The following is a 24,797-nucleotide window of genomic DNA, read 5'->3' as shown; positions in this document are numbered from 1 at the left end:
GAGTTGTCATCAACATGTAGAACAGGCTTGGAGGAGGCCAAGGACTAAAATAACTAGGGTTCCACAAGTTGGGAGTGCTAGCAAAAGCAGAGGTGGGATCTGCTCTTTAGCTGTCAGATCGGTCACTGGTCAGCACTGGAGCCACACAACCACCTTTCAGAGCACTGTAGTCAGCTGGCAGGGTTGAACATGAAGCCACCTGCGTTGTTTTATTTTTTCTAATCTCAGTTTTCCTTGCTTTCAGATGCTGTTTATTCAAGGCACTAAGAATGTTACAGACATCTGCTTTTGTGACCACATTTGTTAACTAGGGGTTTTGGTTGGGTTTTTTTATGTATGTGTTTCATGCACTAGAAAGGTACCAGACCTTTCTGTTGAGACTGTATATAATTTATTGGTCTGGTGATTTTTTAAAATATATATAATTTAAGTGTAATAGATATTAATGTATATAATTGTATTTTGGCATTATGTAAATATGTATTTTTTCTATATTGTTTATATTAATATTAAGCTTCAGATAATACTATTTTTTTCTTATCACAGTTTTTATGAACTGTTCTGCATAAACTATTTTAAATTGTATGGCTAACAGGACTGCTGCGTTTAGGGCAGTATTGGCATGTAACACACAGGGAAAAATCCTATAAGGAGAACCTCATTTTTTTTTTACTAGTTCAGTGTCTGTGAGATGAAATAAGCTACTATTAAGCAAGGGAACAGTAGTCCTGTATAGGAATTACAATGCTACTCTACACTTCAAACTTACTGCTTTTAATCTGATGAAAATGGGTATAACCCATAACACAATGGCATACCTTTTACAGAACTCGTTAACAGCCAAGCAAAACAGGGTCCATCTCACTAGGAAGCAACTGTTTCAGTCTAATATGACATAGTAGAAAATATCAAACAACATACACTGCCGTGAAGTCTAGGAGACCTTTCCCCCTCGCATGCTTTGAGTGGAGACAGGTCACATTCTGATTTCTTTACACTGGTTTAAGAGAGCAGAATCAGACCACAGCCTGTGTCTGGGCATTTTCACTTGAGTACGATTATAATAAGAAAGGTGCTCAAGGAAACGCCTCAGAAGTTCATGTTAACAGACCTGTAAGGATGTGAAGTCTAGCAACTGCCATAGCTTATTAAAAGCAATGCTGTACCATGACAGCTAAAAAAGTAGAAAGATTATAAACATATCGAAGTAAAGACATACAAAGGTATATATCCCACAGTTTACATAACTGGCTTCAGCCTTAGGCTGCTTCCAGCACAGCTGCTTTGGCCTGAGTGTTGGTCTCCTTCGAATGCTGCTTGCTTTTGCAAAGAGAAAACATGACCCCAGCATGTCTGCATTGAAAGACTCCTCCACTTAGATGTTGCCTAATATCACCACCACAAGGGCAGTTGGAACAGGAAAAGGCTCATCAGTAAAACAGGGGATGTAGGCTGGCAGGGCTGTGCTAATCATCGGATGACTCAAAGCATTTAGTGATTAGCAAGAAGTACAATCAAAAAGCACTCACCAGGTATCCTGCCCAGCCAAGAGGATTAGGCACATCCTCTCCTCTGCAAAGAGGCTTCTCATTCAAGAGACTGAACACTGTTCAGATATTCTTTGTCTTTATAAAATGCTCTTCAAACAAATAGAGAAGAGGCAGTACACAGTTCTTCTCCGTATCAAAAAGAAGGAAGGATTTGATAATCCTCTTTTTATATATCTACCCGTACTTAAAGAAAACTTATCCTTCTGATGAAGACAAGTGCATAAATTCCACTTCTGTTTTGGAGAGAAGTAAATATTTCTGAAGGCCTCTAGAGAACCAGCCAATACAAAGTGCCTAACTGGGGAACTGCTGTGGCCCTGGGCCAAGACTACTGTGATTTCACCATGACTTACTGGAGCCACACTCTCCTTGCAGTAGGAACACCTGCCTGACGATGGCTGAGGAAACCTGCAAGGCAGCTCTGACTTAGTTTTCTTAAATCATTCCAAAGCAGAACCAGCAGGACTGTGCATATCCATGTCACTCTGGTTTTCCTAGAGAGAAGGAAACAGCCTGACAGTCCCTCTTCCTTCCTGCTCCATCTGGAGTCTCATCCTTTCTTGACCAAATATCCTCACGTGCCTCAGAAGCCACTCTTCATATCAGTTTTCACAGCTGCTCGTAAGTTTGATTAAACTTTTAGGTGTGTCTGTATGAAAATACTGTCCGTTCCTCTTGTACGTCCTCTTTGGCCCCACACACACCTCAAGATTCACCGCCCTTAGTGGAATCTGAAGATGAAGGGAAAGCGTTATCCTGGAAGCCATTTTCACAGAGGGAAATCTAAGCAAAACCGAAAAGAAATGTGTACATTTTCTGCAGGCCCCTTTTTTCTCTGTTTCCTTTGCGAGATAGTCTCTAGGTTAGCAAGCAAGGACAAACAAGCCTGGCAACTTTAGATCAATCATTGACCCTGCTAATAACAGCTGAACTTACGCCATCATCAAAATTGCTATTGTGTTACGTGTGCTGCATTTAGTCCTTTCTTTGTGCAGTGGTAGCTGAGAAATGAACACCACCATGTTAGTTACCAGCAATACAATTACACTGTGAAGACGTACCAAATGTACCCTGTAAATGATCTCACACTATGTATTACTGTCTCATATTTTATGCTAAGGGAATTGTACCCACCTAATAATATACAATCTGAGGGCAAAATTCTGATTGTGTGCTATGTATGCATGTTGTTCATCATTTTCAGAAAGACACACGTCATTCTGCTCTTTAACATTGTTCCTCAGCTCCCTCCTCTGCACCTACAGAGTTCACAAATCTGCACCCAAAATGGTGATGTCATACCAGACAGCTATTTTCATCTTTTCTCTCAGCTAATAATGGACACAGTTCCTAAGCCTTTTCCTCCTCATCACTTAATAACATGACAGACGACCTTAAACACTCTGGCACTATGCTCTGGAGCAGCTTTACATCTTTGCCTAGCTAGGTCACACGTGAGACTGTGCACACATATTATTGCTCTGGTTCTGCTTTCTAGACAATTCTGCTCATATGAAACCAGTGTAAATCCACTGAGGATAAGTAAAAGCTGTCTATGTAGCATTTTGTTAATATAAGACACCTACTTGTCAGTATAATGAATTATATTTACTGTGCCTCTAAGCTGAATAACAGGACTGATGGGAAATTGTTATTGTAACGAAAATAGGCTTGAAGGAGCCTGTGTACTGAACAAAGAGAGCTCTTAAGGAAAAAGACATCCTCCGCTGACGAGGATGTTTCTTTTTTGAATGTTCATGAATGATGTTCAGAATTCCCTTCTTGATGGTTCCCAATAATAATGTTATAAAGCGAGGCTAGTGTTGTCGCTGATCCATAAGCTAAGATTTGCACACTTGGAGCCCAGTCCTGTGAATGTCTGCATTGTCCACAAAGCTACCTGAGTACTTTCATGAAAGTCAACTGGAATGCTCACGTAAAGAGTATCATTCCTCTTCTGAAGCACTTGCAGGGTTGGGCTTTTAGGTTAATACAAATATTTGTATTGAAAGTTATTTAATAATGAAAAAATTGTAATAGATGGTTTTTTTGATCTGTGCAATACAATTACAAGATCCACTACCAATTGTAGAAAAAAAAAAAAAAAAGTGTTGCATAGCTGGAGTTGATAAATGATATTTTGTTACTAATGGAACACAAAAGTGGGTGAGAGAAATAGGCATACTGTGAAGATGTCATAAAAGTGCAACTTTATACATTTTTCTCTGCTGCTATAGTTATTTATACAGCTTATATATGTGCCTAAAATTGCCAGAAATATTATTTTATGCCATGATATACTATGAATTTCCTTTCAGTTGTAGAACAGAGAAGAGAAAATGTGTGAGCTTTAAGTTTATATTATGTATTGTATATGGTTATTTACACTTTGACTTTGAAAGCAAACAGTTAAATACTAGACAGGTGGGAGTACCTGAGCACTTCGCAGTGCTCCTCAGCCTGGGAGTTAATATATGGGCTAGAGGGATGAGAGCAATAACCACCTCATCACTGTATTAGCATCTCCTCCCAGGGCCACAGATTGGAGAAACACATCTCACATTCAGAGATACAGCCTACAGCATCCACAGCTTCTCTGCCAAGGGGTGGTGTGGCAGGTGCTTACATTTATTCAGATTTCACAGAATCACAGAATGTTAGAGATTGGAAGGGACCTCGAAAGATCATCTAGTCCAATCCCCCTGGTGGAGGAGGACTAAATTTCTTTCAGTACTTCAGAGATGCAGTCTGTGTGACTAAAATCCAATCCAGAATGATTACCGCTCCTCTGATGGCCCTGTCACAGACATTTAGGCGTTGGAGCTGTGAGCTCTGGGACCTGTAGCCCCAGGAGGCTGCAGCTTTGAGTACAAGTGTGCACCTCTGAAGTTAGGCAGCTCACTGTGGACCCTGTTCCCTCCACTGTCCCTCACTGGCTGACAAAGTCAAACTCCTGACCTGTTGGCAGCACCACTATGGCCAAAGCAAACTGGGCTGTTACCAGTGACCTCGCAGATCAACAGCTCGTTGAGACTGGGGTTTGGTTTTTGAGACTGGCAGGAAATACTGGAGACTAGGGACTAGGTATATTTAGCCAATACTGTGGAGTTTGGGCACATACAGCATCAATGATGCTGGTAGATTGATATGCATGATGATTTGGCTGTTTCTTGGTTCATTTGAAAGCTAAAGAAATACTGTAGAGAACGTCAAGTAGCTAAATGTATATTGCTCTAGAGCAGGGCAGTATGTTATAGTGAACAAACCCAGGATTTTGAAATGTGGCTAGCCATAAATTCTTTGGCAGTACCTGGAGTAAATTGTCTGAAAAACATCTTCAGCACATATTCCATTCTCATATGCTATATAATTACTTCTATTTGTGTTCCTAACAAACACTGGGTGAACACAGTAATGTGCTACTATTGTCAATTTAATTTATGCATTTGTTAAGTATATTTTTATATTTTTAGCTACAGTCAACAAATAAAATATATTTGAGTGCATTTTACACATTTTTATAAATAGTTCATGAATAAAACGTTAATTTAAAAAAAAAAGAATGTCCTCATCTTCTGTTTGACTGCTTTTGCATTGTGGATGTTGTTGTCCTGCTGCTCAGTGAAAAGGTCATAAGTGAGTTTGATTTCAAGTGAGATGGTCTTCAGAGAACATTAAATTGATCAGAAGCCTCAGCCTGTTGGGGGTAGGGGACTCTGCTGTTGCCCGCTGGCCGGATTAGTGCCCATGCGGAAAGATACCGTTGTTCCCTTCACCTCCCCAGTTCTCTGCCCTCCTCCTTTAATAAACCAAATACTGTCTGGCTTGTACAACGTGCATTTGAAACAACAATGCATCTTGAACTTGAGTGCCTGTTATTTTAGAGACATTTCGCCAGGCAGATGTACCAATTAACACTGCACTGGAGCTCCATCATTGCCTACCACCCAAGGATCTGAACTGTGCTTTTTTAACAAATATATTTCTTCCCCTCCCGCTCTCCACAATGCTTAAAAACCATTAGCATTCTTGTGGGTTCAGAGCGCTTGGCAGTGGCGTGCTTATTGCCAGCTCTCTGTGTCTCAGTTATTCCTTCTTTGTCATCAAAAGTGTTTAGGACAAGTTAATTCTCTTTATTTAAAAGGAAGAATTATTTATTAGCTTCTATTTTGTACTGTGCTGAGGGGATGTGTACTGAAGGCAGAGAGTTGTTACATTTTCTCTTTGTGATGTAAAACCTTACCTCTGAGCTGTACTCTGTCCTGAAGCCAACACAGATACAAAGGAGCAGTAATAAAGATAAAATAATGTACAGTTATTATCTCCACAGAGGAGAAACATGGCCAGAATTGCAGACAAGAAGAAATACAAATGTTTTCACAAGGTACAGCAAGGAAACTGAAACACAGGGGGGGTCTCTTGTAGTTTGTCAAGAACACAGTGGTTGGTTCCTGTTAAAATATTGCTAGAATCAAGTTTTGGACCTGATTTTTTACCCGGGCTTCATAGCTGTGAGCTAGCTGTTTTGTTTTGTAAGTCATTTCGTATACCAGTGCTAGATAATAATTTCCTTTTTCTGTCAGTCCCAGTCTTCACAATCAGCTAGTTTCCTAAGACCTAGAAATAGCTGCTGATGTCAGATGTCTTATGGTGGGTGCGACGTGGCAATACAGATGTGTCAGCAAATACCACAAGGGAAAATTTCAAGTGTTACTAACCAAGCCTTTGCACATCACCAAGGTACAATACAGTCCTGACCTGTCCAAAAACCCCCAGCAGCAACAAAACTAGAAAAAAAAAAAGAGAGAGAGAAGAGCAGCGTTCCAAGTAATTTGTGGAAAATGTTGCATTTTGGAGGAGCTGCAAAAGCCAGACCCACTTTTCCTGTTCTCAGGGTCAGTGATATGTGGGGCTACGGGATGTGCCTTACAGCAGCTGCCAACAGGCCATGCATGGCCACCTGATTGCCACGAGGGAAGCGGCAGTGATGCCACAGTCACCACTGAAGCGGCTGGACTATATCAATTGCTGATCCTGTTGAACTGACCTTCTGGTTTTCGTCATGCAGCAGCTGCAGGTGCTGCCTCTGCTTGCTGGGTGTGCAGCCACGCCGGGTGTGGCGCACTTCCAGGAGCACGCAGGGCAGAGCAGGACCTGGCAGCGCTGGCAGGTGAGAGTCTGCAGGCACAGACCGCCCTAGGGCCTTCGTCGCTGCTTGTATCTGTACCACCAGGCACACGTGCCTCATGCTCTTTGGGGTCTGGCTCCTGCGGGTTATCTGACATCGTCTTTACACCCAAGTTTGATGCTAACTGTCATTTGCACCTTGCCAAACCTTGCCACAACAAGCAGCTTTCTTTGGGATGAGGGATGCTCCCTGCTCCCAGAGACTTGCAGTAGTCAGCTGCACCTTGCAGGCATGGAGATGCCAAGGTCCAAGTGGACAAAGCTTTTTGTAGACCTCAAAGTGTTTAAGTCTCCAGGCAAAACATTACCTTAGCACCAACACCTTTGCTGTTGCCGGGGTCTTGAGGATCCCAAAAGAGGCTAAAGTCCCCCTGAGGGCTGTTGCTGACCAGGCAGGGTCCCCCCCGTCAGCACAGGGGGGGTCTATGCCGGTCCCACCTGTAGGCTGCCTTCCCCACCCCTCCTGACCCAAGTGTCCGTCTGGAAAAGGTAGCAGGGGCGTGTCCTGGCCCCCAGAGATGCTCCAGATGGGCCCCTGACACAGCTTCACGGGTGAAAGAGAGAGAAAACTCCGAGGAATCCCAGCTGGAGCTCAGCACCACCACGGTTCCTCCCTCCATGCTGAAGCCTTCCATCATCGAGCTGTGGGGCTGTGGCACGCGGGGGTGACTGCAGAGGTGCACAGTGGGGACTCGGCCAGCCAGCAGTGCCCTGTGACCACTGCCTCCCCTCCCACTGGGGCACACTGCTCCGCCGGGTGCCCCTGTCCCCAGGCTGGCAGGGACCTGCACAATCCAGAAGGCCGAGAGCATGAGACTGCTGCCAAGAGCCAGGCCAAGAGGCCGACAGCCATGGCCTCGTGCAGCAGCCGAATGCTGGGCAAGGAGCGCTACTGGCAAGTGCTGCGGCGGCTGGGCCAGACATTTTTGTACATGGCCTTCCCTGCGCTTGTGCCAAAATCCCTGCCAAGATACGTGCCATGTCCTTGCTTGTCTTTGGTGCTCAAGCACCCAGGCCTGCTTGGGTGCCAAACCACTAGTGGAGAGCAGCTGGGCAGCTGCCTCTCACTGAGGGTGAAGGCAGAGTGTTCCTGCTCTCCCTGCAGCAGGGAGGCTGCACACCCCCGTCATCAGGTGCCACCTGAGACCTGCAATTGGAGTCCTCTCAGGACAAGAATGAGCCTGAGACCAGGTATTTGTGCTCCCAGAAGTCTTCACCTGTTGCTCAAGGAGAGTCACTGTCCTCTCCAAAAGACAGAACGCAGGCAGAAAGGGGTGAGCATTGCCCTTTGGGGTCACACTCAGAGGTCTGCCACTAAACTGAGACCCAAGCCCAGTTCTCACACTAGTTTAGCTTCTTCCCCAGGACTGCAGCTGGTGAGCATGAGAGATTTGCAGTTGAAGTGCCATCACTGATCATCAAAGCAGCAAAGTGCTGTGGGAAAATAGTGCCAGAGGCTTCTTCAGAGAGGAAAGCAACTGCATTGGGTAGCTCCATAGGGCACCACCACTGGATCCCTGCATCATTCTGCAAGCATGCAGGATTCAGCAGGGAATATGTATTATTTTTGCAATTCTCCCTGTCCTTGGCATAGACACACATACATGTATATACGTCAGTAGGGATCAGGATGTATTTCAAACCTGTTTGTTTGCATTGCCACATGGTACAAAATAATTTTCACTTTGCAAACTTACTACTAGAAGTTTTTTAAATTATCTGTTCCCACTATAATCCCAAGGTCTCTCCCACTCCCATTGGATACATGAGACAAATGCGTCTGGTTTTTGCCAGAACCAAGTTTGAGGCTGTAGCACAGCCAGCACAGAAAGAAGGCCCTTCAATTTTGTTTTCCATCCCACAGAGAGTAAAGAATCTGAAATTAAAAAAGAGACTAATGGCATTATGGACAAGAAAGCCCAAACTTCCTGGAGAATCAAACACAGACCAGATGGCATATAGTAAAGCTACCCAAATAGATTTGGTATGAGCTGAGCTACACTGTAAAAACACAGAGTAACAATAATTGGATGCAGAAAGCAAAGTGAAGGTGGTCAGAATGCTCCATGCAGCTTGGCTAGGGAAGAAAATGTCATGCAAATAAAGAACAGCTACAGAAAGGTCCGTGTGTTAATTGGGGACATTTCTCCTGCCTGTCAATGACTGAAGTAGCGGTAATGAAACCACTGGCAGAAAAAGACAGATACTTGCAAAAGCAATAAAGTGGTATATAATGTCCAAAGTATCAAACAGATCAGAAAATATATATTCAGGACACCATGCATGGTAAATGCCAGCATCCTGTTATCTTATCATTGGATGTAAAAGACACCTGGAGCCAAATTATTTGTGAGAATCCGACTTCAAGAGAACGAACTGGCAGACAACTGGAATTAATTAATGCCTTACAGATCTGTGCTAGAAAGGTTGGAGAGCACTAAAAATATCTGAGGAGACTGTTTCTTACACATCATGCCAATTAGATCTGGTCAGACTGTGACAAATTTTCTGTAAACATTCTGGTGAGCAAGCAGCTCCCCCAGCCCCCTCTGGCAGCTCCCAGGGTGGCTGAAATCTTGCCTTTAAGATGGTAAAAATGAAGGAGGGGAAAAAAAAAAAGGAAGCCTTGATGTCAAGTATGTTGTGGTTGATGAACAAGGGCAGGTAGGAAAATTTCAGATCCTTAACTTGGTGATGTTCTTCATCATGGATTTCTGTTCACTTTGGCGGGGTTAGACCCGCCATCTTGTTATTGAGAGTCCATTAGAGGAAAAGGAAAAAAGATATAAAATGTGGTGAGTGAATTTCTGCTGCTCTTGCCTAGGGAGGACACATTCATTTCAGCGGGGAAAAATCCACATACGTGGCAAGGCAGCTAGGAAGAAGGATAAAGCCACCAAAGATCTCCAACAGCTTTGTGATGACATCTTTTATTTGATTTCCCTTCTCTACCCAACACATGTCTTCAGAGATCAGATGAAAGAAAGCCTGTGAAGCACCAGGTGTGATCGCAGGGGCCCGACCCAGCCCTGCTCTGAGGGTCCTCACGCCAAGGGGGGGCCCGCTCCTCCTTCCTCACTCAGCTTCTCCAGGGAAAACCACACCCATATCTGTCCCCAAGGAAGCGGTTCTCACCTGCCTCCTCCTTTCCAGCCCCTGGGCCGCCCTCTCGTTCCCCACATCTCTCTGCTTGTTGCCACTTGGTGCAACAGACCAGGGAAGTGATCTGTGCTAAAATTACCTTGTCATCAACAACAACAACAAAAAAGACTATTTTTAATCTCCCCAGCCTGTTGCAGGAGAGAACATCTGAGGTTTTCATGCAGCTGTGGGCTGGCAGGGGGTGGGTCGTCAGACATCGCTCTTTCTGCTTTTTGGGCCTTGCCCTGCTCCCACAGCCCGCCTGCAAAGCCTGTCCTGCCCCACACAAGTCCCACCAGGCTGGCCCCCAGAAAACAAGACTCCAACCCAGCTCAGTCCCCAGCCTGCCACCTAGATCTCTGAGGAACAGGAATGACAGGTTTGAAAAAAAAAGTGGATCTAACCCTGGCTTTCCAAATATGATTGATAGCCTCAAAGAAGAGGGGACCAGAGAAAGGGAAAGAAAAGCTCTGGACAGCAGGAGGAGGATAGATCTTGGTTCATGTCCTGTGTTACGCCAAGCACATGAAACCCCAGTGTGATGGGACTCTGTTCCCTGCGTGGACTGCCTCCAGGGAAATGGGGAAGCTGAGGGTCTTGTTAGTGTGACCAGGTCCCCTTTGCTCCTGAAATGCCACTTTATGTCTTCTAGCACTGCACAATGAAAGGGAGAATTGGGTTCAGAGGCTTCACAAAAAATTTCCCTTACTTATATCTCCATATCCTCCCCCCTCTAGTTCTTATCTTGGTAATTAAGTTATGCAGCTGAGGAAAGTGATTTGGAAAACAGATGGCATGCAAGATGCTACAGGAAACAGTGGTGCATTCTAAACCTTACAGCAGAGACACAGACAGATTTTGGTGGTATATGGGCCTTGAAGTAATTGAACTTCAAAGGCTGCTTGTGCAATGGCCTTTAACCAGAAGAAATGAACGGCTCTCTAGCCTCCCACTTGATACTCACAATTAAGTATTAAAATCAAGCTTTTCCCCAAACATTGTGGCTGCTCTAACTTGCCACACAAGTTGGTGTGACCTAACCATGGCTCCTAGTAAATGTCAATGGGAGGAAATGTGGGATTTGGGCAAGATGGGATCTTGAAATAAGCAGGTTAGCTGAGCACTCGTCTGAGAAGCAATGGAGAATGACACAAAAAGAACAGATCATTAATTAATCTATGTGGGCCTCTAACCCCATTCTCCCAGTGCCCTCCTTACATTTAAGACCACGGCATGAACTTGACAGGGCAGGGCTGGGGGAGGACCAGGTGCCATGGCTGCTGGCAGCATGAGTGCCACGTCCCCAGAAGGGCTGGAGAAGCACTACGGGGTGGGAGCCCACCGCTGTGTCCTGGCCGCTGCATGCCCAGCGGGAAAGGAGAAGAGGAGCTCTTTCACCAATGTAGCCGAGGAAGGGCATTTGCCAACGACACCTGCCGCTAGATCAGCATTAAAAATGTCTTCACTCAAAACTTAAATGGGAAAAGAGATTGTGTTAGCTTGTGTTGGACGGGGCTGCTGCCTCTTTCCAGGAAAATGGCATGGTCATCAAAACCCAGCCTCTGAAACAGTGCTGGAGATCACCTTGTAATGAAAACCATCATGAGAGGAGCTAGGGGAGCCCTACGGCTGGCAGCTGTTTCCGACACTGATTGTATTTCCACACAAAGCTGGAGGTAATTCTCAGAGAGACTAATAAATTGAACATAAAGAGTTTAAACCATCCGGATAAATCATGGCAGATGTTTAGGGAAGGAATAACAGGCAAAAGTATGAGTTACGCAGTGCCTGCAGTTCAAAGAAAATTAGTTCAAACTGTGAGGGCATTGTTCAGAGGAACAGTAAGGGACAAAGCGACTGGGGGAGGGAGGAAGGGGAGGAAAAGCTGTCTCACTTCCCTCAGACATGTGACTACCATCCCCAGCTAGCATGGCAAACTGACACTTCATCACCAAACTCACATCCAGCATTCATGGTGGAAGCAGAAGCAAGGGCCATCGCTTGCCACTGCTCATCCCAGCCTGCAGAGCCTCCTCCCCCAGCACATTAGCATTTAGCGGGGCCACTGATGTGCAGAAATGCTGAATCCCACCACAAAACCTGTATCTTCCTGTGGATGTTTTCAGCAAAGGACGAGAAACTGGGCTTATAGCTGAGGTAGGGACTGAGGAACCAGGATCCCTGTGTTTTGTATCCATCTCTGTTTCACTGTCCAACCTTGCACATAACACTTAACCTCTGCAGGCAGCAGTTCAGCTGCCTGTAAAAGAAATTCTCACTTCCCGGGAATGTGAGGAGACCTATAGTCCAATTAAAATCCCTGTCTGAAAGATGATATGAAAAATAATTGTGCTGCCAGCCCTCTTCTTCCTCACCCAAGGACAGAGCAGATTTTACTACAGTACATTTGCCAGAAATTTACTCTCTTGAAAGGGGAAGCAAACCCTTCAACGTCAGAAAAGCTGCAGCACTTCTTATGTGTTTTTTTCTCAGATTTCGTAGGGGATAATAGGTAGTGTTTAAATGGAGAGGACAAAATTATCAGAAAGTTTTTGAGCTACGTAATGAGTATTGCTAATAGGAATGCTTGACTTGGCAACACAGCGTTCAAGGTTATTTAGCAAAGCACAGAATGTACACCATAACACAAAAGTTAATTTTAATGTCTTTGCAAAATAAATATAAAACCAATCAATCTTGCTTTTTACTTTTATTTTGCCTTTTTGTTTTGGCTATCAATAAAAGCAACATTGAAAATGCAACGTAAGAAGCATTGGACAGGAGTGACAGAGGAACAATAAAATGAGGAGGAATGCATTGTTGCTACAGAACATCTTCAATCATTATAAAGCTAATTATTGAGAAAGAGCTCTGCGTGCATGAATACAAAATAATGATGAGTTTGGTAAACCTTTAGAGCACAATCCATACGTATTGGTGTGCCTGTAGAAAGGGGGCTTAAGAAGGAAACAACAGAGTGAAATCAAAGAGTATGTGTGTCACTCCAGTAGCAGGATGGAAGAAAGGAACAACTCCCAATCCATCTTACTTGGATGCACAGCTAATGCTGCAATGAGCTTCCACTATGCAGCCATTCATTAGCTGCCCCACTGTCACAAAATGGGCTATTAATCTGCACAGGTATTATGGATAAGAAGAAATTATTCCCACAAGTTTCAAGATAGGTCAAGATATAATTTAAACAGTAGGTCATTAAAAATTGATTTGAAATATGGAGGTTTGCCTAAACTTTCTTTAGTTTATCTCACTTTGTACAGCGAGAACTTCTTGAGCACATGTGCATGTCCTGTAAGCAAGGAAAACAGGTTACTGTCAAGTAACTTGTGTGCATAACTACGTGGTTTATGCCCAAAATATCTCTGGAGGAAAGAACAACCTAAACCCGAACCTGTTGATGCTGACGTCAGCCCCGGCGATGTCCCACTTGCTGCATCCAGTCGCACAAACTCCTTCCCCTGGGGAAGAGTTTAGGCAGGTGTTCTGTGGCCATGCACAGATTTGCAGCAGAAATGTGTTGCTTTTTGGAAAGAAAAATCAGTGTGATGGTCCTGATGCTGCAATGACAGAGCCTGAAGCCGGCAGAGCCCAAAGCCGGCAGAGCCCGGCGACCACGGCCCCATCCCGTCCGGGTCCGGGAAAGCAGCGCTGGGGCCGTGGTTGCCGGGCTCTGCCGGCTTCAGCACCATCCCTCCCCATGCTGGTCCCAACACACAGCCTCAGGCACCAGAAACTGTCCAAATTGCTGGAAAAATCACATGCAACACTGCTGTAAACTTCCCAGCAGTTTCAACATGAAAAGAATGGGAAATACACATTGCTCTGAGCAAAAAAAAGGTTAAAAAAATAGGTTGAAAGAGGTTAAAAAAAATCAACATGGTACCCCCGTATTTCCCCAAGAAGTCACTGAGTGACAGCTGCTGGAGAAAAGGCTACGATTTCAGCCCAAGACACCAGCTAAATGCTGTCAAAGCTGTGGTTAGCTAGCAGTGATCACACCAGCACACTGTCTAGCATCTATCTGAAGGCTTTACAGTCACATTTTTGTTTGCCAGGACATTTCCTCCCACCAAACATTATATTTGCTCTGTCCCTCCCATCCTCATTTATTACCTTGTATTTTTCAGGAATAGAAAAGACATTTTATTCTTCTGCTAATATTCTTAGCTCCTCATATTTGCTGTTGAATCACCTGCCTATCAAACTGGAGCTTGACAACCTCCTGATCTAGCATATTTTTAAAAATTCAGTTAATTTGCCCTTTACTATGCCATTTCATATAATGAATAAACCAACTGAGACATCTCACCCCACGCCTGCACTCAGTCGCTCACTGTTCATTATTGCTTTGTGTTGACACTTCTGCAGCCTATTTTCAACCTCTCCTTGCTTGTTGCCAGCCTGATCTAAATTAATTTTTTAAATGAGATCACGAGGCATTATTTAAAATGCTCCCTATGGTGTATTGCTTCCCGTATGTCTACATTAGTCTACAGTTTGGCTGTAAAAAAGCAGCAAAGTTCACAGGACACTCTTTGTTAAAAACATTATTTTTATAATATGGTGTATTAAAAATACACCAGAATCATTTACTGCCTGTGATTCACTTGTCTGGATACTTGCAGATCCATAGAATACACTCTATATTTTTGATAAGGAATGAAAATTAATCCATCAAAAGCAAGAGACGCTAGCTAACTCCAGAATTTCCAAACTATTTTTTTTTTGCTTTGGTATCATCAGACCCATTTTTCATTATTTTTCTGAAAAAAAATAGTTAGGATCTAGGCTACGCACCATTTAGACGTACTGGCTGCTGTGTATTTGGTCTTTCCAAACTAATCTCACCCTGCCTAAAAACAGACTTCCTGACAATTTCATGGTTAATTTTTAATCGTCACAAACATTGCTCTTCAGAGGAACAGTGCAGGAAAAGATAGGTCAGCCCTTTTAATGCTACAAAATATTTCACTTGTTGCCAAACCCATGCCTCTTCTAGCATTTTGCATTTGCCCTCAGGTGGGAGCGCTCTCTGTAAGGAACCTAGGTCATGTTCTCCCCCTGCAGCCCCACACCCTGGCTGGTTCCCAATATCCAGGCCCCTGGCAAATGCCAGATATTACATCCCAGAGATGATGCTGCCTCCAACCTCGGCAGGCATGGCAAAGGAGAGGGGGCTGCCCCCTCTCCTGTGAGTACCATGAGCGGAACCAGATTGCTGCAAGGGAGGAAAGGGGCTGGGGGAGAGCTGGAGAAGGGCGGTAGCTCTGCTCAAAGCAGAAAGCTGAAATGAGCTACGTGCATATATTGAAAAGACACAGACTTCAATATTGGCATGTGCTCTGATAGGTATGATCAGAAATCGCTCCTTATCTGAAGCCTGGATTTGTCCTAATCCCACAGTGAGGGAATAGAAATAGCTGAAAAAATGTCTTCTTGGGGCTTTTGAAACAAAATATTTTTGTCTCTTTTTGCATTGTTCCTGCTGTATGGGGTCCAAACAGTTGAAGTATTTTGTCCAGAAACCATCAGACGCCGTCAGTTGCTGAGCAAGCAATTATATGAAAGAGCTTAATAGTTGATTTTTTTCCAACTGCTTTTAGTGAATGGCAGTTGGCGTGCAAATAAATAAGAGATAAACCTTACATAAGCTGAAAAGTTATGAAGAAGTTACATTATGTAAGGCAATGTTTGACACTGCATTAGCTCATTAAATTAAATTACAGGCAGATTGCTTTTTTGTTAAATGCAACATCACAGGTGATTTAAGTAACTTTTACTGTGTTTCTAGGAGACTTATTTCACACTGAATGCTGTATGTGGTGTTTAGAAATTGTGTATCATAGATGTGTACGTAATTTTCCAGCTATGTCAACATATTTTATAACAAAATTTTACATCCAAATTATGGCTATATCATTTAATGGGCTATTCTTTTTCTTCTTATTTCATCTCCAGCCACGCATCCAGTGCATGCTAAGTGATTTCTTGGCTGATGAGTCTTAAAACCATTAGACCACCAAAGAGCTTTGAATTAAACACAGTGCAAGTAATGACAGCATTTGTGCTAGTATATCAAACCAGAAAGAAAACTGCATAGCCTCTCAAATATCAAACTTTGGGGTTGATTCATTCGGTGGGTCTGTGACCTGACAAGGCAGTATGATTAATTGCACGCATACTCCCCCGGAGGTTTTTCCCGCTCATGCTTTCTGCAGCAAAGATTGTTAGCTTGACAGATCAGCATAGCAACCTCTTAAGATGCCAGAAAGGGAAGGGGTTGGTTTCTGATTGAAAGTTAATGGAGAAATAGCAGCTGCTCCATGCTGAGAAAAAAAATCCAACAGCTTTTGATTCTTGTAGAAATCACACACAGAAATAAGATGATTTTCCGATAACTCTGGCTATAGGATTTCTGTCAGGGACTGGAAGAAAATCTTCACATGATACTATAGGCTTCATAATTAGGAATTCTGCTGTGCTTCCTTTCATCTGATTACCTAAATATAAGCCATGGTCTGAGTTTTTTTATTTTCTTATTGAATACTCTCCTAGGTGTCTCCTCTTGTACATGTTTATTCTTGGCTTTAAGACACTTTGGGCCATTTAGGCTAAAGTTAGCAGGAACACAGATTTGGCAGGCAGCTCACATGTTTGCAATGCTGAGCAAAGATGCTTGCACAGCATGTGCCTGCTGTTTACAGGCAATCCACACTGTCCTGGCGTCATACCAGACCCACACAGCTGTTGACTGTCCAATTTAAAATAATTTTAATTTTTCAGGTAAGGCCTAAACCCCTAGCAAACTGAATTAGATGCTTCCTCAAGGTTACTTAATCCCTACACCTTATCTATGAAGGGGTTTCAAACATGAACTGATGCTTCCCCTTTCATATTTCCCAGATGTGCTCTGACGGGATAACACACTCAACAGTTCCTTTCACGTAGCGTTTGAAATGAGCTGAGATGCCTGATGGCCCTCCATAGACACCCCCGCTCTGGGGGGATGACACGGCAGCCTTGGCTTGGGAGCGGAGGGCTCCTGGAGACAAACAGCAGACGGAGAAACCCTGCGGGCAGCAGCAGAGGGGCTGGGGCGGGCGGCGGCAGGCTGAGCCCAGGCGGCAGATGGATGGAGAGCTCTGCACTCTCACACCTCACAGACATCTTTGCTCTGATCTAGGACAAATCTCTCAAAATGTACCCGAAAGCACAAGTTTGGAAACTCAGACCTGCGGTACCTCTCCACTGCACCTCCCAGCTTGCATCCTGAGTTGCTTACTGAAGAGTCCAGCTGGTAACAGCCCTTCAAAACCAGCAGATTGGGCTGGACCCCTGTCAAAGGGCTACATTTATACCAGAAATGACAGATAATTATCATTAAAAATGCCCCTGGATACCCCCATGACATCCCTCATCTGCTCTGGGCGTTGAATTAAGCTCCTCATTGAGTAGCTGAATCTTCTAATATGTTGTGAAGTCTCGTGTGGTACTGGAAACACAGAAACACACAAAGCAGGAAAAGCGTGACAAAAATGCTCCTATTACTTCTACTTTTACAAGGAGCCTAAGAAGTTAACAGAGAAAGATACTGTATAAACAAAATGATTTAATTGCACTACATGAAAGAGAAGGCAGGTCTTAGTGAAGCAGAGCAGCAGACAGCATGACAGAACAAAATTCCTCAAAGCAATAGCGTATAAATATTGAATAAAATGCAAAAGTCAGCTCTGCAGATGGGTCTGGAGAAAAGCAGCCACTCTGGCTGCAAATACACTTCAGAGAATATGCCTCAAAAACTGGAAATCCACAAAGCCAAGGGGGAAATCAGTGAATAATCCGCTAGAAGGAAATCCTCAGCTTCCATGATCAACTGTGGGGATTAGAAAGACATTTATAAGTCAGCAAGGTGCAGGCTGGGACAGAAGAGTCAATTTTAAGATTTTTTTTTTTCTTTTTCTTTTTTCCCTCAGCATCACATAGTGACAAGCCAGGTAGATTTTACCACCTGTCTTTGCAAGCCACTTTAGATGCTTAATTTGGGATGTTAATCTCTCAACAAAATTATTTAATATCATGGTTTTAACCCTTACTTACTTCCAGAGACCTTTGAAAACAGCATTTCTAACAGATTTAAAGATATGATTGCCCATCAAGCAAGCTGCATCAACTCAATTCCCTTCTTGCCTTTTGCTCAGAGAACCAGCTGCACAATTCAGTCACAAAAGCTTCTGGAGCAAAGCCAGAGAGGATTTTGTTGATCTGGATTTGTGAGCCCCAAGCTACTGGCTTAAAAATCCATAATGAATCTGTGTCACCACGTATTTCCTTCTCCCTCGGGAAAACAAAGGATGCATGTGTGCAGAAAATCAGGGTTATTCACCTTACCTGTAAGAAGTTAGCAAGAGGGAATAGAAGAGGGGAACTTGCCACCACCTTACCCAGATGACCAAACCACTCCACAGCGCTGGCTTTCTATGATTTGCAGAGTGTGAAAAAGTTATACATATTAAAGAAATAGTAACCACCCCCCTGTCCCCAAAACCAGATGTATGTGTGCAGTGTTTCTGCAGGTTGCCAAGGCACGAGAACTGCAGAAATGCAAGGCCACCACAGCAAGACACAAGCAAAAGGAAACGCCATGTCCTTCACAGAACAGCACTTCCATGAGCAGGCAGGCTGTCATCCAGCAGGCTGAGAGCTCACAAACTCTCTTCACCCAGTATATCCAGTGCTGTCCTTTTCAGCAGGCTGAGATAGGGGTACCTGTGTGAGCCTGACAACAGGCACCTCCAGAGGGACAATGTTTAACACAGAGAATTGGACATTTTTCATGTGAGTAGTGGTTTTCACCCACTGAACTGGAAGTGCTTGAACATGTGCAACCAACATTAATCAGATCTTTCATACGGAGTAGTTACTCTGAAGCATCAAGTTCCTGCCTCCACAAACAGACTTCCTTGACTTCTTTTGAAGGAACAGCTATCCTGGTATGGACTGGGACCAGGGGACTCTCTGAAAGTTGTAAAACAAGTGAGCAGTGGAGAGGGGAATGGCCTCCAGTCACCCTGCTTCCCTCATCACTGGGCACCACAATATCCACAACACTTACAAGTGTACAAAATAAGAAGCTGCACGAAAAAAAATTCTTAAACACACAATACAATTAATCTGAGATGGAGACTGGGCAATACGAGCAGGTTTGTCACTATGCGTTGTGCCAAAAAAGCTTTCAGGCTTTCAAATCTAGCATTTTCCTCATCCTCAGGAAATAACTCTCCTACGTGTTAAAAGCACAACGAAACACAAAATATTTAAACATAATACTAAGGATATCAGAGATGAGTACAATGGACACTATGGTTAGAACTGCAGAATTGCTAATGTAGATTAAAATGCTTTGCCAGCAATCACATGCTTAGAGACTCACTTTCCTAACTGAGACACGTGGCTTCTCCCCCCCACTGTGTGCCAGCCCTGCAAAGCCACGCAGCAGGTCCCAGGGGTGCACAGCCGTGCAGGGGCCAGGACAGGTTCCATGAAGCTACGCTGATCTCAGCCTGACTGCAGCATGCAAGGGATGCGCCCCAGGAAACTGCGCTCTAAGGGCAGTTTTTTACAAGGAGGCTGGTCAAACACTGGAACAAGTTGCCCAGAGAGGTGGTAGATGCCCCATCCCTGTAAACATTCAAGGTCAGGCTGGATCTGAGCAACCTGATCTAGTTGAAGTTGTCCCTGCTCACTGCAGGGGGTCGGACTAGATGACCTTTAAAGATCCCTTCTGTGATTCTGTTATTCTGTAAAATACGGAAATCTCTGCACTGAGCCAGCAGACAAGGGCCGGTGGTACACAGCGAGGAGGTGGGATGAGCAGAGAGGTGACCCAGCCAGATGCTGTGCCCTGCCTGCCTTGCATTTTCTGGAGCATCCCCTTGGAGGCACCCTGCATGCAGCTGGTATGACAGGGATGGGTAGTTCAGCAGCTAACACCCACATCCCTACGAAGGGTTAATGTCCTTTTCCACCATTCCTGGGGCCTGGTGACCTGTCACACCACAGCTCATACCCTCCCCGCAGCAAGCTCTCAGGCACTAATTCTGGAAATCACTGGTAAAATATATTCATGTAAAACCACTCCAAAACCCTGCTCCATACAGCCTGAGAGCACTTTGGAAGAGGACAACTTAGAGGTAGCAAGAAAAACTGTAGGGACTGAATACCACTGAGGCAATAAAATTACATTCAGTATTTAATTACCTTTTTCAATAATTGGTTAATTTTTTGGAAAAGTATTTCTGAGATATTTCTACATTTCTTCACAATGAACAGGTGATGATGATGAAGGATTTCATCTAAACAGAAGTTAAAGTTTGAATTTCAAAATGAAGTTTTACACAGTGAAAAAAACAGCACAGTGTTACTTTTGTCTTAAAGCTTTTTTTTAAGTAAAAAAAACCAACAAAAGAAAGATTAAAAAACCCTCAAACAACCAAACTTTATTATATTGGAAATACAGTCTATCATGAAGAAAATATTCTAAATATTTAATATCAAACAACAGTAAAGATCACTTTGTGGGGATGAAATGAGTGACATCAGGGGGTTTATAAACTGTCTCTCAATACCGCTAGGACCTGGGGAGCTGCTGTTCAGGACTAACAGCGCACAGCGTATTTGGTGCAGTGTAGATTTTTTTTTGGTAGAATATCCTTATTTACTGTCATAGCAGAAGAAGCAATTAGCTGATGTTTCATGGGGCAGTCTCCCAAGAATAATCCTGAGGTAAGAGCAACTCCACTGTCAGATGAGACACTGGATGGAGATGCAGCTGGGCACCCCGCAGACCCACAGGTGTGTAAGGTTGCCCCACTTGAGATCTTCTTGCAGGTTTTTCTTTTCCATCAGGAGCCTTGACATTTACAAATACTTCTTCTTTTTTATTGCCTCTGCCTTGACAGCCAAGCTCTTGGCACAGATGGTTAGGACCACGATGAGGACTCCGACCAGGAATGTAACCAGGGGCCAGAGGAAGCAGTGCAAGAGGACAGTCTCATCATGGGTTCGCCTCAGCATCACATCATCTGGCCTGCGAAGAGGAGGAACAGAAGAGAGAAAAAAATATAAATCAACTCAACATCATCAATTAATCATAAGCGGAAAGGACCTGCCATGGAAACAATGTGTTTTAGTTGCAACAGTGTTAGAAAATGTTTAAGTGGTTCATTTCATTCACCGCTTTTATTTGCCTGTCTATCACCAGCACTCATGGCAGGCTGCAAGAGCTTCCACTTGCAGTGTGTACAGGCTAACAAGTTCATTCAGATTAAAAAAAAATATTAAAAAAGCATTGGTACTTTAGGCCTTCCAGGGGTTGTGGTCATTACAAACAGCCATGAGAGATACAATATCACACTGTGGATCAAAAAACCACTCCAGTGAAAACATAATCCAAGGCAACACATATATTTCTACCTCAGATGGCATCAGACACTGAGCAATGAGTTTAAAACGCAATTAAAACTTCCCTTTTTGTTTTGAGCCCTGACGTGTCCATGGGGCTACTCGGAGGCTCCTGCCAAACCCCTGTTTGTGATTTGGGTCTGGATGAAGCGCCAGTCCCTGTCCTCAGCGCTCCACGGCTGGTGGCCCAGGCTAGCCCAGCTGCCCAGATTGGAACCCCCAATAGCATCTAACACCCAGTCATGGTTGGGTCTGTGACAGATGTATGCATTTCCAAAGAGAAATGGAAGGAGGAGGAAAATAGCAATGAGGCATCTCAGGAGGCTTGGAAATTCAGCCATGGCACATATCTGAAAAATCAGGTGTTCATCTGCCTCTTCCAAGTCTGGGAAGTTGGTTGGCAAATCTGATGGCAGATTTTCCTCAGCCCTGGCTCTTTCTGCTCTCCCTGCAGTTTAACAGTTATTAAATCAGTCTTGTGTGCTTTGCTGCTGCTTTTCCATCAACAGCCAGAGACACGCAGTCTGCTGGAAAACTATCTGCAAAGGAAAGAAACGGAACTTTCTCTAATTAGGAAAATATATATATTCTTGAGTCATATTGGTCCTCACCAACACTGAACACTCCCATCCCACATTGCTTTGTCAATGTTACCTGATGTTCCTTGGAGCAACAAACCTCACAGGCTAAAATCCTGTCAACCCAGGCTCATCCAGCCAGGTCCTGGGAATTAAGCTCTTGTAACGTGGTGGCACATGGGAACAGATACCTGTGCAAGGCCTGTGCTGTCTCTTCCCCAACAGCTTTGTCCTGATCAGAAAGCAGCACTAAGAAGACATTCCCTGTAGGGGAAACAAGAAGAAACTCTTTTTCCTTCACCAAGAAGTTAATTAATGGAGCTGCCTGCAAACCTACAAGATTTTATCCATCCTTAAGGAGTCTGTGCAGCCAGGCCACTAGGCTACACCTGATACCTGATTTAATTGCACCCACATTTGCATTTGGGGGTCCCTCCCCCTAAATTGCTGTGTGGAGATTCCTCAGCACCATGCCAGCCTGCAAGTCCCTGAGGCTGGCACCATGTGTTTGTGTAGTAAGGAGCAGAATAAGACTCTGATTATGAGCAGCTCAGCTATATAGAAGTTGAAACTTGGCAACACAAGAAATGATCAAAAGAAACCCAGGTGTATTCAGTAGTGGAACACATGAAGTCTGCTCAGCTGGAATCCTCCAGACACATAATCAGGCTAATGTGGAAACCATAAATTGAATAAAATAATATTAACTTTATGGACACAAACTCACGAGTCTATGCCATATAAATGACAGCACCCAAACAGAAAAATCCTTTCACAGGAGGTACAACATTGCTTCCCTCATATTTACCGTATCATCATCTGTGAATAACAGAATGCTAATTGGCAAGGAGGCCTAAGTAAGCAGCATTCGGTCCTCACAGCTCTCAGTTTGCAAGCAATGCTGAATTGTAAGTATTTTTTCTAAAGCAGGTACTACTCAAAGAGCTCAAAAATAAGGGGCAAGCAAACAAACCAGAAAATTTGATTCAGTCAAAGAAAAAAAATGTGTGATTGGGGAGAGCAAGGTATCCTTTTGACCAAATCTTAGATATTTTGGAAAACGTCTGTACCAAAGGTAGCAGTGATGGATGCTGAACACTCATTATTGGTGTGACTGTAACTCTTGCCATTTAGTAATTTAAAAAGAGTTTCCCTTTTGGAAAAGAGTCAAAGACTTAACCGAGGCCTTTAATGAAGCCTCAGGATGAGGTTTGGGTTCAGGTGGATATTATTGCTGTTTTTAGCTACAGCAAGAGTCCCTTTGCAATTCCTGCATGGCAGAAGGGGTGCAGCAATTCACTGTCAACTGCTCACAGCGTATCTTCAGACAATGCACCAAGTAACGACTGAGACCAGCAAATATACATCATTAAATTACTATTGGCACTGCATTTAAGACATTAAATGCCCTTCTTTAGTCAAGGGGAGGGAGAAGCACTCCTGGAAGGTGACCCTGAGCACAGGAGAGCCCAGGGACCCTCCGGGATGTAGCCTCTCAGTACTGACTCTTGGCAACAAAAAATGGTGGGACAAATCTCAGCTGTGCTCCTACCTGGTTTAATCTCTGTGGTTATTCTGGAAGAACTACTGTGCTTTCAGATGCTCTTTATCTTATCCCAAATTAACTTTCCAGTGCAAATAGACACTGCTGGACCCCAGGAGTGAAGGAGAAAAGCTAATAAAGGCAGACAGCACTGCTGGCAGATAGACCGCATGCTCCTGGATGGCAACATCCCAGTTATCTCCTTGTAACAGCCCACAGAAAGTTATCAAGATCAACTTTGGCAGCATATAATGCTGTTTCTTTGTGTTCACATGATTCCCTCCTCCCTCTCTCATCAGGACCAGTTCCTCTTTCCTGCTGGGAGGAGGCAGCAGAGGACTGGAGCCTGGGCTCAGGGGTGCCTTGTTGAGCAACCCTTCTGTCCTGTGTTAAGCTGAGACAGAGTTAACTTTCTTCATAATACCTAGCAAGAGGCTGTGTTTTGGATTTGTGCTCAGAAGAAAGCTGATAAAAAGGGAAGTTTATGCGGCTGCCAAGGTCGGCAGACTGGAGAAGCTGGGAGGGAGCACAGCCCCAGTTACTAGCCCAGGATTTGATCGTAGGTTTGGGATTGAGACCCAGAGTGGCCAATAATCTATTCCATAACATACATGTCATGCCCAGTATATAGGTGAGGACCCTCCAGAAGATCGTCCCTTTTAGTTCCGGATCTCTTCTGCTCCGGGTCATCTCGCTCCAGGTGGTCGCTCTCCCAAGGCTTTCCCCAACCACCCCCCCCCGCCTCGGTCAGCTCTTGGTCTGGGATGCTCGGACTGTTATCTCCAATCCGTGAGTGTGATTTCGGGACTCTCCCTGCTTTGGGATCGTTAGCCGTGAACAGGCTGAGTGTTTATAATTGGGTGGGGGGGCAGTATCACTGTGTATCACTCATTTGTATATTTGTATATAGTATTATTTTCAATATTATTGTAGTTTAGTTATTAAATTGTTCTTATCTCAACCCACGAGTCCTTTTCCCTTTACTCCTTTAATTCTCTTCCTTATCCTTGGGTGGGGGGGGGGAATTGCGTGAGTGGGGGTGTGGTTTGGCCCCCAGCCAAGGGCTAACCCATCACACCTTCACTGCAGATCCATCACTAGAACAAACAGCAATTGTGGAAAGCACTCTGGAGAACAGCTCAGAGGGTGTAACAGCAGCAGAGGATCCCACTGAGATGCAGTTTTACAGCAGAGGGAAAAACCTGAAGAGGGGTTATCGAAAAGAAAATGTTTGCTATTTTCCTTTGCAAGGTAACTCCTTTTACCCCTACTTTTTCTGGTGCTTCTACTTTTTGGTGCTGATATTGCAAACAACAGTAA

The 24,797-nt window shown here is 44.1% G+C and overlaps 2 protein-coding genes across 2 annotated transcripts in view; one reads left to right on the top strand and one right to left on the bottom strand.

Moving 5' to 3' along the window:
- The window catches only part of PTPRB (protein tyrosine phosphatase, receptor type, B), a gene marked incomplete at its 5' end in the record, with an annotated part of 36,446 nt that extends 36,131 nt beyond the window's left edge, over positions 1-315 (top strand). Inside the window, one exon of the mRNA XM_010084829.1 lies at positions 245-315. Coding sequence (XP_010083131.1) covers positions 245-267 — 23 coding nt within the window. The remainder of the gene's footprint in view (positions 1-244) is intronic.
- Positions 316-20,813: 20,498 nt separating this feature from the next.
- Positions 20,814-24,797, bottom strand: part of KCNMB4 (potassium large conductance calcium-activated channel, subfamily M, beta member 4) — a gene marked incomplete at its 5' end in the record, with an annotated part of 14,844 nt that continues 10,860 nt past the window's right edge. Inside the window, one exon of the mRNA XM_010084828.1 lies at positions 20,814-20,982. Coding sequence (XP_010083130.1) covers positions 20,814-20,982 — 169 coding nt within the window. The remainder of the gene's footprint in view (positions 20,983-24,797) is intronic.

The sequence above is a fragment of the Pterocles gutturalis genome, unplaced genomic scaffold, assembly GCF_000699245.1.
Source record: "Pterocles gutturalis isolate BGI_N339 unplaced genomic scaffold, ASM69924v1 scaffold14215, whole genome shotgun sequence".
Classification (NCBI taxonomy): Eukaryota; Metazoa; Chordata; class Aves; order Pterocliformes; family Pteroclidae; genus Pterocles; species Pterocles gutturalis.
Note: the sequence above shows the minus strand (reverse complement) of the source record. Positions and strands in the feature narration are given on the sequence as shown.